General features: G+C 38.7%; 1 protein-coding gene across 1 annotated transcript in view; it reads left to right on the plus strand.

Annotated features, from left to right (window-relative positions):
* Positions 1-15,025, plus strand: part of RAB27B (RAB27B, member RAS oncogene family) — a 44,440-nt gene extending 29,415 nt beyond the window's left edge. The window contains exons 2-6 of the mRNA XM_040984738.1: positions 4,092-4,263; positions 5,870-5,955; positions 11,026-11,129; positions 13,346-13,469; positions 14,564-15,025. Coding sequence (XP_040840672.1) covers positions 4,111-4,263; positions 5,870-5,955; positions 11,026-11,129; positions 13,346-13,469; positions 14,564-14,753 — 657 coding nt within the window. The 5' untranslated portion in view covers positions 4,092-4,110 and the 3' untranslated portion in view covers positions 14,754-15,025. The remainder of the gene's footprint in view (positions 1-4,091; positions 4,264-5,869; positions 5,956-11,025; positions 11,130-13,345; positions 13,470-14,563) is intronic.
* The last annotated feature ends 307 nt before the right edge of the window (positions 15,026-15,332 follow it).

The raw sequence follows: 15,332 nt of genomic DNA on the forward strand, positions 1-15,332 counted from the left end.
AAAATCATGCAGTTGAGTTGGCATTAATTCATATTTACAATTTTACTTGAACCCTCTTTCTGTGTTCTCAACAATTAATTCTCAGTAGTCTTTTGGAAGAAGTAAAATAAAAAATAAGCTGCATTTAATCTTTATAACATGAAAGGCTACCATAGAATACACTGCCATAAATATATTTCTTTAAAATCTCTCCCTCACCCAGGAACATGCCTTCTGTTTTGACACATTGACCATGGGTTCCCCAAAGTAACTTAGCCATCCATAATTTAAGACTAGACTTCAGGACATAAATGTGGTTAAGGGAAAACATATTTCAAGGTCAGTTAGTGGCAACTACCCTCAGGTTCTCGTTCAGACAGTAAAATGCTTGTTCTCGGGCCTCAGACCTCAAAGAATGCCCACTGGAAACCGACACACAACTCTCCAACAAAGATCAATGAGACCATCTTCAACTTCTGTCCTTCTTGGCCTGGACAGGTTTATTATCTGAAGCAACATATCCCATTTGCCAAAAATATCCCTAATTTCTTTCTCTTTACTTGACAATTACTTGAAGCTTTCTTTAACATCTTAATATTAACTTGGATTTTATTAATTGAATAAGTTAAAGTCATGAGCTTCATGCTTGGCATGGCATTTTTGAGACTGTTACTTTTTAACTTAGCAAAAGAGCATTAAAGTTCAGGGTTAAAATATCCACCAGCATCATAGCTGGTCATGACATAACTGTAGCATTTGTTAAGCTCCCACTATAGCAATCAGGGTATCCTCAGAATCCCGAAACTACCATGCAAATCAAAGACACAGTGTTACTTGGACAAGTGGATGCTTCCACAGAAGGGCTGTGTTCCCTGAACCCTGGAACTGTTCGAACAAAATCTCTCGATGTGCTCTCTGCCAGCGCAAATCTCACATTGTCTTTTTGTGGGTTATTTAAAACTCTTCTTGTAAAGATGAAAGCATTCAGTACTGAGATTGTTTTACTCTTGTGCAAATTAAAATAGAAAAAAAGTAAAGTTAGCTAGCCATAGCTGCACAGCAAAATTGTGGTCCTTTATTCTAAACCCTCACAGCTAAGGAAGGAGACGCCAGGAGCCGAGGTCAGGCAGACACCACTCCTGTCAACTGTTTAGCATGTGTTGCACTCATCGTTACATCTCTTTTTTACTTAATTTTCTAATTTCATAAAGAGAAAATTTTCAGATATTAAGACCACTAACACTTCTTACCCTTCCCACATTCCTTTACTTGCTCTTCTTCCTTCCTTCCGTTTTAAATTTTCTTTAACTTCTGCCCTGACATACTTTTTTTCTTCATATATATACTTCATATATATACATTGCATTGGCTACTACATAGCACGGAAGACATGTTACATCTGCCTTTTTGTTGCTGGTTTATTTCACTGAGCATAACACTTTCTACTTGCATTCACTTTGTTGCCAAAGAGAGGATTTCATTCACTCCATCATGTATTTAGACACCATATTTTCTTTATTCAGTCATTAACTGATGAACATCTGAGTCGATTCTGTATTTTAGCTGCTGTAAATGTAGCTGCCCTAAACATGGAGACATGAGTAACATGTGCATCTGCTAAGTGTGTCCGCGCCTTGTCAGAAGCTAGATGTACCTGTGTTGATCTTCATCTTCGGGATTACTGGCACTAAGTTATTTTCTGAAATTGTTCAAGACTGCCTTTCTTAAGGCTGTTACCAAAATAAATAAATAATAAAGAGCTGTGTTTCGGCAAAATTTTAAGTATCATGATGTATCCTGGGGACTCTATTTTCGGTTTTCCAGGGTACCACAGTGTTCTCTAACTTTGTCTCCTATTTAGTCAACTTGTGGCTTCAATTTCATCCCCTATCATTAAGGTTTGTGCCTGAAGAATTTGGATTTAGTTCCACCCTAGTTAGAATAAATTTAAAGTCTTTCTTTTCCTGAGAGAATTAGCCATTCCTTTTGTTAGTGAAGTGCTAAATTTTGTCACACTAACGAGGGTCTTAATGGAGTCTTTAATGGGCCTGGGTAGCCAAAGTCCAGCAGTTGCAGCATTTTTGGCTAAAAAAAACCTGGAAAGATATTTAAAACCAGCCAAGCCGAGAACCAGTCGCTCTCAGGCCATCTGCCAGTTCACACATCTCCCGAGAAGTATTTCCTGTCAATAGTTCAGGCATCTGTCAGTTATGGAGGTGGATGTTTTTCTAGAGCAGCAACTGGGCACTGTCTAGCTACTTCAAAAAGAACAAAGGGAATTTTCACCACAAAAAATCACTTTGAGAATTCTACTCGGTGAAGTTTATTACAGCAGAGGAAAGTAGTAGGGCAGGAAGAAACAGTGAGGACTCTACAGAGAGGCATAGCAAGCTAATCCTGTGCCTGTGGGGCTGGCGTCTCATAGGGTGCAGATTCTAGTCCTGGCTGCTCCGTCACATCCAGTTCCCTGCTCACAGCCTAGGAAAACAGTAGACAATGACCCATGTGGGAGACCCAGGAGAAGCTCTTGGCTCCCAGGTTCAGATCCATCCAGCTCTGGTTATTGCAACCATTTGAAGAGTGAATCAATGGATGGGCTCCTGTGCCTATGCAGGAGACCTGGAAGAAGCTCTAGGCTTCTGGCTTTGGCCAGGCACAGCCTCAGCTTTGTGGCAATTTGGGGAGTGAACCAGAAAATAGAAGATTTTCTCTCTCTCTCTTTCTGTATGTTTCTGTAACCCTGCTTTTCAAATAAATAAAAAATAAACTTTAAAAAATGTGCATTTTCCAAACATAGTAGTTTTGAATTATCTGGTGAGTATCTTGTTACCTTGTTATTCATTTAATTATTTATGCAGACCTAAAATATTTCGATTTTGACTACCAACGAAAGTGGCAAAGAAAGTTTTATCTAAGCTTACATGCATATACTTAATTTTCCTACTCTCCTACTGTAGCAAGTTGGAATGATCTAGTTACTTTTAGATAGGATATGTCTGTGGAATTGACTGTTGCTAGAATTTGCTTTTCATCCTTGCAGAGCTCTTGAATCACGATATATTGCGGAATCTTCACGTTGGGAAAATATTCTTTCTCACACAATAATGGGAGAAATTCTTTTTCGTTGTAGGAAAATCCTCACAAGACTTCCTTTAGAGATGCTGCAGTAAGGCCAGTGATGAGAAAGTTGTCCCAGGCAGTGAATCATTTTGTTAAACTCAGGAATGAGTTTAACAACATCCAACATCCAGGAGGCAGTGGTGGCGTTTGCATGAGTGTGCTTGTGTTCTTGGTGCTGCCTGTGCAGGTGCACTAACTTGATGTTCACTTTTGGCTCATCTTGACCTGTGGACACTGTAACATAGAAGAGAAATATCAAGGCAGGAGGGGTCAGGGAACTGGAAGAAACAGCAAGTGACAGCACTTCTTTAGTCAGGAAAAATATTAGCAGAATACCACCAGCTTGACCTCCAAATTATGATTCCTGTTGAAGATGTGGGAAAAAAATATATTGTACTGTGCAGACAAGCACAGCAGAGCTGCCACGGGGCAGCAGAAGTCTTGGTGTTCCACAACAGTGCCACTGTGAACAGTGCTTGTGAAGTGATGATTCTAAAGCAAAGGTTTTTGAAGGGTGTCATGTCAATAGTTAAATGTTTTGGAACAAGCAGGTATATTTTGCATGCACATGATAGGAAGCACACTCAGCATTAGACTCATAATACATTCCTAGGCTTTTTCCTTGCATCAGCTACTTGCAGTTGCAGCCTCTTTCCAGTATACCTACTTGGGGGTTTTCTATCCCCTGCCAGCATTACCCTTCTAATCCCAACAGGCTCTTTATATTCTGCTTATCAAGTCTAGAGCCTAATGCTCTTCAAGTTCTGCTGCTGTGGCAATGACCATCATGCTTCATTTTAAGGGACCTGGTGTGAAAAGATTTGCAGTGAGTGAAATAATAGAGGCACCCTCATTCCTGAAGCTGCTTTGTTCCAGTTATCAGAACTACAGAATCAAGGCTTTTGGTATTTTAACCTTGAGAAGTACATTTTTGTTATGATTTTTCCATCATTTTTTCTATTAAAATACAACATACTCATTTTCTTGCACAGGCCCAGCAAGACCATCACTATGACCGATGGGGACTATGATTATCTGATCAAACTCCTAGCCCTTGGAGATTCGGGGGTCGGAAAGACAACGTTTCTCTATAGATACACAGATAATAAATTCAATCCCAAATTCATCACTACAGTAGGAATAGACTTTCGGGAAAAACGTGTGGTGAGTTAACCTCATTTACTATCCTCTATAAAACAAGAATGAAATGGTATGTTTCTTGTTTTGCAAAGAGGCTAATATCACATGAAATATATCATTTGTCATTTTAATTTTCCTTGGAGTATTATTTACTATTTTCAATGATAAATAGCATATCTCCAGAAAAATATTGAGTGACACCAGCTCTTGCCTCCAAACGCATACTCAACAACTAAGATCAATAATTGTGAGATTTGGGTAGCGTGTGTTCCATGAGTCTTAAGGAACATTTCAAAGTTTTCATTTTTCAGGATTTAAGGATTAACTTTCTGACCTGAGTTAAATTCTTCAAGAACACCAAGTATTCCTTTGCTTCCTCTTAACAAAAAGGTTAAACATATGATTGACAAATAGCTGGAACATGAGCTTTATCAGCTCTTACTGCGTTTTTATTTTTGTGTAGATTCAGCTGTCAATCACTGGCTTATTATGAACAGAATGTGAGACCAGCCAAGCTATTTTCCAAGATAATGGCGTTTAAGTGAGAATCGCAGCCACTTCCTTCTGCGCTAGACGCTAATGACAGTGACAAGGGTATTGTGACATGCAAGACATGTAACATAGACACGGGCGCACAGGCTCAGCCAGGTCGATTGCCACCCACAGTACACTTGACTGCCAGCTTGGCTCTGGCTTCCAGTGGATGTCATGAATCTACTCATTGCTTGAGAGCTGGAAACAAAGGAAAGGCTTGTTGGAAAAACGCTACATAAGAAGTTGAGTCGTGGCTTCCATAATAGCCCGTGCCTACGTGAAAGCAGATACGTGGCAGTATAGTCTTAGCAGACTTGGTCTGTCTCAAGTTGCTCCTCTTTCCCCCACAGTGTCCATATGGATCTGGATATACGTACCTGCAAAATTTTCCCTGTAAAATATTTTTACTTAGCCATACTTGGGCAGCTAATTGAATATTTAAATTCTCATATTTTGCTCAAAATGTAAAAAAAATGGTACTTTTTTCTAAAAGAAAAAGTACACTCATCTAAAAAAGAAACTTTAAAGAAATAGCTAGTAAAGGAAATCTTGAAATGTCCTGTGTCAACTTTTTCAGAAATTCTGTGCATAATTCATGACTAAGTCATTTCAAACGTCCATTTTACAGTAAAAGCCATTCAGTTATTTGTAGAGCAGCTTGCTGTTTTAAAAATTCTCTCCCATCTGTTATTGCTTTTGAGTTTGAAGTATATAATACTCCATAAAATAGGAAGATTCTATGGATCTCAATGTGTAGGTTTAAAAGTAAGATTCAAAGAATATAAATGAAAAGTTGTATTTAAACTCAGAATTTGGGTCCTAATGGTGATGTTGGCTCCTCTGTGAGAAAATGACAGGAGGTGAGGTGTCTAATCCAAGTTTGGGCAAGCTTAAATTTTGTTGAAAATCATACTTGTACTTGACATTTAGAAGTGAGAGTGTATGTGATACTTCCTGAAAGAAATAGAGCAAATATTTATTCTGTACTATAAACTTTGATTATAGTAATCAAGAAAAACATGTTGAAGGAACCTAAAAAATTTGAATGTGGACAAAATCCAAAGCAACATTAACAGATAGAAATGGTGTCTTTCAGGTTTATAATACACAAGGACCAAATGGATCTTCAGGGAAGGCATTCAAGGTACATCTTCAGCTTTGGGACACTGCAGGACAAGAACGGTAAGAATCAATCGCTGAGTTTCTAACCCCATTGAGTTTAGAACAACCTATGGTAAAGTGAATAACAGATGCAGACTTAAAAGGACATGAGATGGAACTCTTTGATTTCAAGATACACATTTAAATTAAATCATCCATAGATGCCTAACCATTACTAACACTATGTATTTGGTACAGATTTAAAAAATCAGATTTTCAAAGCTGTCTGTGAAGACTCTTGTTATGCCTTGTCTGTAGTTTTCAGGAATAAGGAAATTCTCCAGAGTACAACCAATTGAATACAGGAAATGAGCACTGGTGATGTACTACTGAAAGAGAGAGTCAAAGGGATGGCACTGAAATCTTTCCTTGCTTCAGTTCTGCATAGCCACTTGACCATTGTCATGTGACCGGCTTTGTCCTCTCAGGGTTCGAGCACATTATTGTCTTCCAGCTAGACTCGTACTTCCCTCCGACACACCGGCCCTGACCCTCTCATTCCACAAACTTTACTTCGAATTCCACCCTGTCTAGGAAGATTTACCCTAAGTAAAGCAAACTTACATTTTCTTCTGAATTCCTGTGACAACTCTTATCCTCCTTAGATTGCTACATTGAAATCATCGCTTTCCATTTTAATGTTATTTATAACCCTAGGCTACATTTTTGCTGAGCTGGAGTATTTTTGCGTTTTGCCCATTAAACTCTATTTACTGGAGCATTAAGCCCTTAACTGTGCAAAATAAATGCGTATTATCTCAAAAAATGAATGGGAGAAGGAATAAAGGTTAAATGGAAGCAAGAAGAGGGAGAAAGGAAATATAATAATTCTTAAAACTATATCTTAATTCTATCAAATCTATTAAAGTGAAAAAATTTAAATGAATAGATTACATATTACCTAATAGTAAGAGAATGTTCTGTTTTCTAACTACTAGTTAGGACTTACCTGTCCTTCTCATTTCAGCTTTGTATGAGCAGACAGCCTGATTTTTTTTAGCCATTCTTTTTCCTACAATGTCCAAGATGACAACTGTACAGTAGACAGTAATGTTAATGACTTAGAGCTGGAGGTACCAAGCCATTATTCAATGAAAATAGGTTTTCTCAGGCCACAAGGTTGCACCCTGCTAAAGGCTCCATAAAATAAAGCTTTTCAGTAGTAGATGACATTAAATATGGCAATGGATTGGCAGAGCAGCTATTTGGAAGCACCTCGAAGTTCTGCATCGTATGTCTTAGGATGCTTATGCTTGTAAACACTTGCCTTTTTGAAATGCATCCAAAATGTTCTCACTTTGACTAAGTGTAAGTGCCAGGAGAGGTGCTGGGCCCTCTCTGTTAGCTTTACTGTCTGTGAATCCATTTACACACACCCTTCAAAACTGCCGGTCCCACTGCACTCATTCCTCGCAAGAATCTCTGTTCATATGTCAGTTTTGTTGTCACAAAGATGTATGTTTTACAGACCAATTTAATCTATTTTTGAAGAAGTAATCTGAGAAAATGTGAGCCCCATATGTGCTCACACATGATATGTCAACCTAGTGTGATGGCAGGCTTCTCTCATCTGTCCTCTTACGACAGCTGTGCCATGAGGGAAATGGGAAATCCTAGGGACAGTCTTCGTCAGACTTAGATTATTCACCCCTTGAGAATTGTGCATTCTGTGTGTTAAGATGTAGCTAGGCAACAAGAGAAACAGCACCTCACACCTCAGTCCTTGGCCTGAGGACATCTGACAGAAGGATCCATATAAAGTCATGGTTACAGATGAAAACCACATCCTAGGAAGGACCTACAGAATACAGAACACTGCCTTAGCTCTTGGTGAGGGAGACAGACTGATTAGGTGACTCTGGGATCTGTTTCTTAGAATGGTCCCAGCTTTTCCCTACCCTATGCACCTGTGTGTCAGAATGACATAGGGAGATGGACCTGGAAGTTCATGATTTCCTTCCCTCCCCCAAAAGAGCATAAGATGATAACAAGGATGGTGGGAAGAATGGTACAATGTGTAGCCTACTATGCAGCAGGAGGACCCTATCTACTGCTGTGAATGGAAAATCTATCCCAATAGATCCCTGCAAAGAAACATTTTTGCAGGTCTGCCATGTGCTGTGGCAACAGGAGGGGAGATAACACCTATTTGACCCTCAAGATACACACACACACACACACACACACACACACACACACACACACACACACCCCAGAGAGTCCAAAGCAGTTTTCTGAGTTATGGCACATTGTGGTTGAGTAGGAGACAATTTTGTGGGCACAGATCATCTCCAAATTGAGCCATTCAATATAAGTGCTATGATCTCTCTGAGTTTCCAAGATAGAAACCAATCCACAAGAAACCACAGATGAGTCATTTTTCTTATTTCTCACTGTATATTTTTAGATTATTATAGTGCCCTGCAGTCGAAATTCTACTTCAATATAAATAGTAGTTAGTATTTCTTCTCCCTCTTTGATATTCAAATAATTCTTTGTTGAAGTCATTTTATGTTTTTAGCTATTTTGTATTTTTTACTACCCAGTTCCTCTATATCATCACTAATGCACACTTCTTCATACACAGTCATATGTCCATCATTACGCGCATGGACAATGGCAGGGAGTCCAGAATCCTATTGTCAAGATATAGTAAACTGTTTCATTGAAAGTCCATCTTTGGAAGTAGAGATGCATACTACATTGTATCCTCACATCTGGATGTTAGTCTCCATTTCACAACTTCTGTACATCCCCCCAAATGAAAAGCCACAATACAAAATCAACAATAGAAAGAAAAATAGAAATTTACAATGCCGTAAAGTTAAATGACATGTTACTAAATATAACAGTCTCCATTACACAGCTACTATACATCCCCTTAAATGTAAAGCGACAAAACAAAGTCAGCAACAGGGAGAAAAAAGAAATTAACAACGCCAAGAAGTTAAATAACATGCTATTAAATGACTAACGTGTAGCTGAAGAAATGAAAATCAAGAACCTTCATCTCACAAATATTTAGTAAGCAAACACAAAGTTCTGAGACATAACAATAATATATTAGAAACACAACTCTTATCCCCTTATCACTCATAGTTGAAGATGCAGTTTGGACAAATAATTGCAAGACAGTCTCGGAGCACTAAACAGAAGACAAAAAGTTACAGATAGGTTCAATAGGAAGGGCCTGTGTCCCACATGTGTCTATTGGGAGGATTCCTTATAACTCATATACAATGTAGGAGTAAGCATTATCAAGACTAAAGAAAAGTAGAGAAGAATTAAGGTAAGTTTACACACAGAAAGAACAGCAGGTGTCAAATCCCAGGGTAGCGAAGTAAAATTTCCAGGAACTGAAAGATCAGTATGCTTATGGGTAGTCACGATGTGAAGCTGGATAAATCAGCAAGGGTCAGTTCCTGCAGAGCCCTTGACTACTTACTAAAGAGTGCAAGTTTCATCTTAAGGATAATGTAAAATTAAAATGTTTTAATAGAGGATTAATAACTAATCAATGGTTGTCTAGAGTTCCCAAAAATTAGACCGGAAGCCTAATGACAAGTGTGTTGACATTATTTAGCAGAGATGATGAGCTTAATGTCAGAGTGGAGGCAAGAGTAAATGGGCAGAAATAAGGTCCAGAGCTCAGTGTTGCATGGGTACAGCAGATGAAGGAAAAAAGAATGTGGCAACGAGGAGGAAAGGTATGTGATTATCAGAAAAAGAAACCAAGAAGAGGGAACAAATTCGGTCTTTATTGTATGAAGAGTTGAAGGTGCCCAAGTTTTCTGCAAGCAAAAATACCCAACAAGTATTTAGACATACAGTGTGTAAACAGGACAGATCTACACATACCATATTCCTCAGTATCGCATGGGCGATAGAGTTGAGCCAGGACAGTGGGTGAGAGCAACCAGCGATATGTGTAAAGTGAGAAGGGCCAAGAACAGAACCTTGAGGAAAGCAACACAAAGTTTCTACAAACAAGCTAAAACAGGAGACTGAGAATTTAGAAGCACAGCTAAGAGAGGAAATAATCATCTGCCCTTTTTCAAAACTAGTGCCTTTCTTTTTCATTTTAAAATTATTTTTATTATTTTCCATGATACGTTTTTGTAAGTGTAGGAATTCCCCCTTAGTTTTCCCCTTTTTGCTCCGACTTTTGCCTTTCTGCCAGTTTCCCTCACGTATTCCAGTAGTCCTTGAGTAACAGTTACAAGTTTAACATTCTGCTATTTAAGCACATTACATAATTGTAGGTATAGAAAATGTAGGATCATATTGTCAAGGCAGAGCTAGCTGTTTCATGCAGAGTCCTCCTTTTATTCAGGAGTAGAGATGCCTGCCACATATCATCACTTCCCGGTATGCTAGTCTCTGTTACACAGTTCATCTGACAGTAGTGTATCTATTTGTTTTGTATGAATGTTGTTTTGTATCTATTTGTTTTGCATGAATGTTGCCTTATATCAGAGAGAACTTAGGATATTTGTCTTTTGGGGATTGGCTTATTTTAGCTAAATGCATTTCTAAGAATCCATGACCACATTCCACCTTTGATCCTGTACGTAGTCTGTTTTTGCCCAATGCTGATGTTAAAGTGGATCTCAGCGCATGTTTCATAAATGATGTTAGTGGACATAAATAGGAAAGGGCACAGAACATCTTTATGTACATTGTGCATGATGGAACAGATCCTCCAGATTCCTCAACAGAAATGAACAACCCACTGTGTTCCCCCAAGTCCTAAGCTGTGAAATGACACAGCTGGTGTGAACCTCCCAGAGATGGTGAGCTGATGCTGGTCCATGCCCTTTAGCTGCCAATATAATGAGCTAAAAACAAACAAACAAAAAAACTCATCTTTACAGGAAGCCTCTACCATGATGAAAAGCTGAGTAACACACCAATTCATATCTGAATCTTCCCTGATGCTTTAATTATTTTCATGATCAATCCTCCATTCCTGCATGATAATTGGTTAGGACCTGCCATGCAGCCTTCGTCTTGGAAAGGAAGCAGTGCTGTCTGCCTAGCCATAAGTGTCAGAACTAACCTTCAGAACCTCCCGCTGTGCTTTCCTGGCAGGTTCCGGAGCCTCACCACTGCATTTTTTAGAGATGCCATGGGCTTCTTGTTGATGTTTGACCTCACCAGTCAGCAGAGCTTCTTGAACGTCAGGAACTGGATGAGTAAGTGAGATTGAGTAATATGGCAAATGTAACATTGGAAACCAGATTACCTTTAGAAAATGAGGTTTTCTGTTCACGATTGCCTTTGTGTCAGTGGCTGGGAGGTATATTTCTTTGACACTCTTCTCAGAGGCAGTTGGTATGACTTTATCATCTCCTGTTGTTAAGGTCGTTACTGTTATTCTTCAAAGGCCATTCATCTCCCGTGTTAGTTCATCTTAAAGGACTTAAAACTGAATCCCATATCTGTTACCTCAAACCTGGAGGGGGCACAGTGAAAATCACGAGTGATTTTGGAGATGGAACATTGGCACTTAAGATGTAAGATGTAAGTGCACTTAAGATTGGCACAAGGACTAATGTATTCACTAGACAATAAAGTACTCCAGAGTGGGCATGTTAGGTGAGGATAAAGCAGGCACCTGTCAGCTCACATGGGTACTTTACTTTAAAAAGTTCAGATGTGAGGAAGCTTACATATAAAAAGCTGTAGCTTCCATGACATTTTAGCTATAACATGGGATTTAAACATTGTCTCATCAATTACTGAAGTCAGATTGGTATATGTCAATGGAAGTGTTAGAATGATAACTAATTTTTCTCAAAATTGCATCATGTTATGTTTCTGCTCAAACTTGTTCTGAGACTTCCCATCTCATCTGGAATACAACCTCTCAACTTTCTCCAAGGCTACCGGACACATACTTGGCTTCTTGTTCAATTCCTTCCCTTGAGGCCTCCAGCTCACTGCCTCCAACCAAGCTGGCTCTCATGCTGTTTCCCTGATGAAAACCAACATCTCTGCTCCAGACATTGGTCCTCCATTTCTGTTCCCTGATTGTTCTCCCATTTAGTGCCATTTGCTAGATTCTTTAGGACTTTAAAGTTCCCCCGTGCCTCATTGATCTCCTGGAAAAGGTCTTCCCTGATTGATCATATTAAAATAATTCTTCCCTTCTGTCACTGCCACCACCTGACACATTAGGTGTATAGATACATATTTACTTGTGTGTGTGTGTGTGTTTTTATTCCACCACCAGAATGTTGGCTCTTTGAAAGTTCTGGTTATATTTTGTCCCATTCTGATAAACTAGATACCTAACACTGAATCACTTCCTAAAATATAGGGGAAGGTTACATCAAAAAGTCCATGAAAAATTAAATTAAAAGGTAAGTTTATTTGGTACAAAAAAATCTTGTCATCCATGCATAGTTTTGTCAAAATGTACACATTCACTTTTAAAATGGTTTTTGTATAAATTTCTTATTAGCAATTATATATGACTAGTAAGCAAGTAATTTATAAGACTGCTTTCAATGTCAGTTCAATAACACAGTAGCAACCAATGGGGAAAATATCACAAATTCTGGGTGTTTGAAACTTGCTTCTCCTAGTCAATGTTTATCCTTGGATTTGTCTTTATTTCTTTTTATATTGTGTATCCTTATCCAAATGTTGATGGTATTAATAGATTCTGAGAAAACATGGAGATAATAAGATTGTCAGATTCTTTTGATAATTTGCTTGTTTATCCTTTTTCGAGGCAGATTAGAGAGACTCTACCCAGTGCTTTTAAATAAGTCTCCTGAAGGACATTATAGAGATTAAAAATAATTAATTGTTGTGACTAGTAACACTTTGATTTCCGGCACCCAAGCAGTTGGATAAGCCTTTGCTGTTTTCTGTAGTCTAGCAAGGCAGTGCACAGCCTGGCTTCAGATGGGACGTCTGTCTTTCTGTCCTGCCTCCCCATCCTCCTCTCTTCTCTGCTACCCTCCCCACCTCTGCACTCCCCTTACTTTACTCTGTCTTACCTAATCTACCTTACTTTACCCTGCTTTCTTCTACCTCCATCCTGAGAAAAGAGTAAAAACAGATTCTCAGTCTTGAATTTTGATGTGAATTTGCAGTTGTTCTCCAATGATGTAGCCTTTAGACATCAGAGCAGGAAAATGCAGCAGCTTCTTCAAGGAAAAAGCAAATTGACAAACTTCAAACTTACTGCTTTCACTCACATTTGAGGAAGAATTGGCATGAGGTATTGATACAGGAGTTCGTAAGTACTATCAGTCATCTTACAGATGAGGAAGCTGGGCCCAAGAAGAGTAAGTGAATTGGCTAATGTAACTAGTAAGTCACCAGGCTGAAGATGAGCAGTCATTTGACATTGCTTGTTTATAACTAACTTGCTGGCTCCATCTGCTTTCCTTCCAAGGCCAACTGCAAGCAAATGCTTACTGTGAGAACCCAGATATAGTATTAATTGGCAACAAGGCAGACCTGCCAGACCAGAGGGAAGTTAATGAACGGCAAGCCCGGGACTTGGCTGAGAAATACGGGTAAGTCAACTGCACTGAGAACCATGTGACTTTGGGCAATGATACTCAAGCAATAGAGCCAAACACAGACTGATTTCAGGAGGAATCCCCTTGAACCAAGAACTGCGTATGAATTAACAAGATCTTAAATAGGAATATATATGGTGCTTTCAGAAAACACTTTTTTGTTTTTACCTAACATTTACAGAACACTTGTATGTTACCAACTGTTCGTAGAATTGAGCTCATTTAACCTCTTATAACTGTCTGGGGTGGGAGGAAGCAACCATGAAGGATTTTATATATGAAGAATTGATTTACAAAGACATTAAGTAAGTGATGGAAGGCCTCAATGTGTGAACAGCAGAACTTAAATTCAATCCAATTCAATTCAATTCAATCTAAGATCAGCACCCAGGCCATTAAACACTATACTCAATTCAAAACTCTGAGAAATAGTTCCTCACATGGATGTAATAATGCAATCCTTATCCAGCTGAGCTTCAGCAACAGCTGAAGGAAACCCACACCAAGCCACAAAAGCCCATGTAATTACGATTTGGTTTCCACAGAACAATCTGTCATTATTTTTTTTAGGTTAGAGCAGTTTTATATCTGCCAGTGTTTCACTGACTCATCCTGCTTGAAAGCTTTGGGTTTCACATCTCTCCCTAGAACTTTTAATTCTAAAATAGGTGTAAACCATTCATGTGAATATCCCATTTCATGCACTCTCTCAATGCTGAATGAGATTTCTAGATGATTCTAAGGAAAGTAGTATTTTATTTGCAGAATTACTTCTAGGCATTTTTAACTTTTTAAAACATATATGTATAGTTCAAATTTCAAGTAACAGTTTTATGTTGTCCAAATTTCTACTTCCTGTTTCCCACAGTATTTTATGGGGAGAAGTGCTTGTAAATCCACTAAAGGGCAGCTCACCATTTTCTACTTGCTGAGAAAAAGAGAGGCTATGTTTCCACTGAGGCAGCAAAAGCAAGAGTATTTCACAGTCTCTTCAGTCAGCACGTGTGATTCCTTTGTACATCTTGTTGGATCGTCTCTGGTTTCTTCCTCTCATCAGTATTGTCTGTTTTTTTTTTTTTCTATGCTAGCATACCATATTTTGAAACAAGTGCAGCAACTGGACAGAATGTGGAGAAAGCTGTAGAAACCCTTCTGGACTTGATCATGAAGCGAATGGAGCAGTGTGTGGAGAAGACACAAATTTCTGACACTGTTAATGGCGGAAATTCTGGAAAGCTTGATCGGGAAAAGCCGACAGAGAAGAAATGTGCCTGCTAGACTCTGAGGAGGAACTGATGGTCATGAGCCCTACCCAAATATCACTTCCAAATACAACAGCAGACCACAAAATCGTTGTTGAGTAGATCATCAACAACGCCATTTCTTTCTTTCTCTGCTACAAAATCTATTTTAAGAGGTCAGAATAGTCAGCAGTGCTCAGAAGAATTGACTAGTTATCCTTGAGGCCCCTCAAAACAAAACATTTGCTAAGGTGACCTCACCATCATGGAAACGCCATCTGTTTTTCTTATAAAGAAGATAAGCATATAAGAGAGAAATATCAATGAGTTTTGCTTAAATTAGAACAAAAGTGACCTTGTCACATTGGAGAAGGGAGAATATAATTTTTTTTTGAGATAGGCTTTATTTCTTTTCTAGAATCGGATTATTATGTTTTAGATTTGCATTGAGCAAAAACACGTTAGCAGATTTGGAAAAGAATAAATGAAGAGTTTCGTGAGGGTTGTTAAGAATAGCGTACGTGGATGCACCCAATAACTGCACTGGAATGACTGGATTGCTGATTTGTTATGAGTGGGTGAATGTCACTTCTGCCAAAATGTATCAAATTGTGTA

This window comes from Ochotona curzoniae, unplaced genomic scaffold (assembly GCF_017591425.1).
Source record: "Ochotona curzoniae isolate NIBS_2020 unplaced genomic scaffold, NIBS_Ocur_1.0 contig_43, whole genome shotgun sequence".
NCBI classification, from domain to species: domain Eukaryota; kingdom Metazoa; phylum Chordata; class Mammalia; order Lagomorpha; family Ochotonidae; genus Ochotona; species Ochotona curzoniae.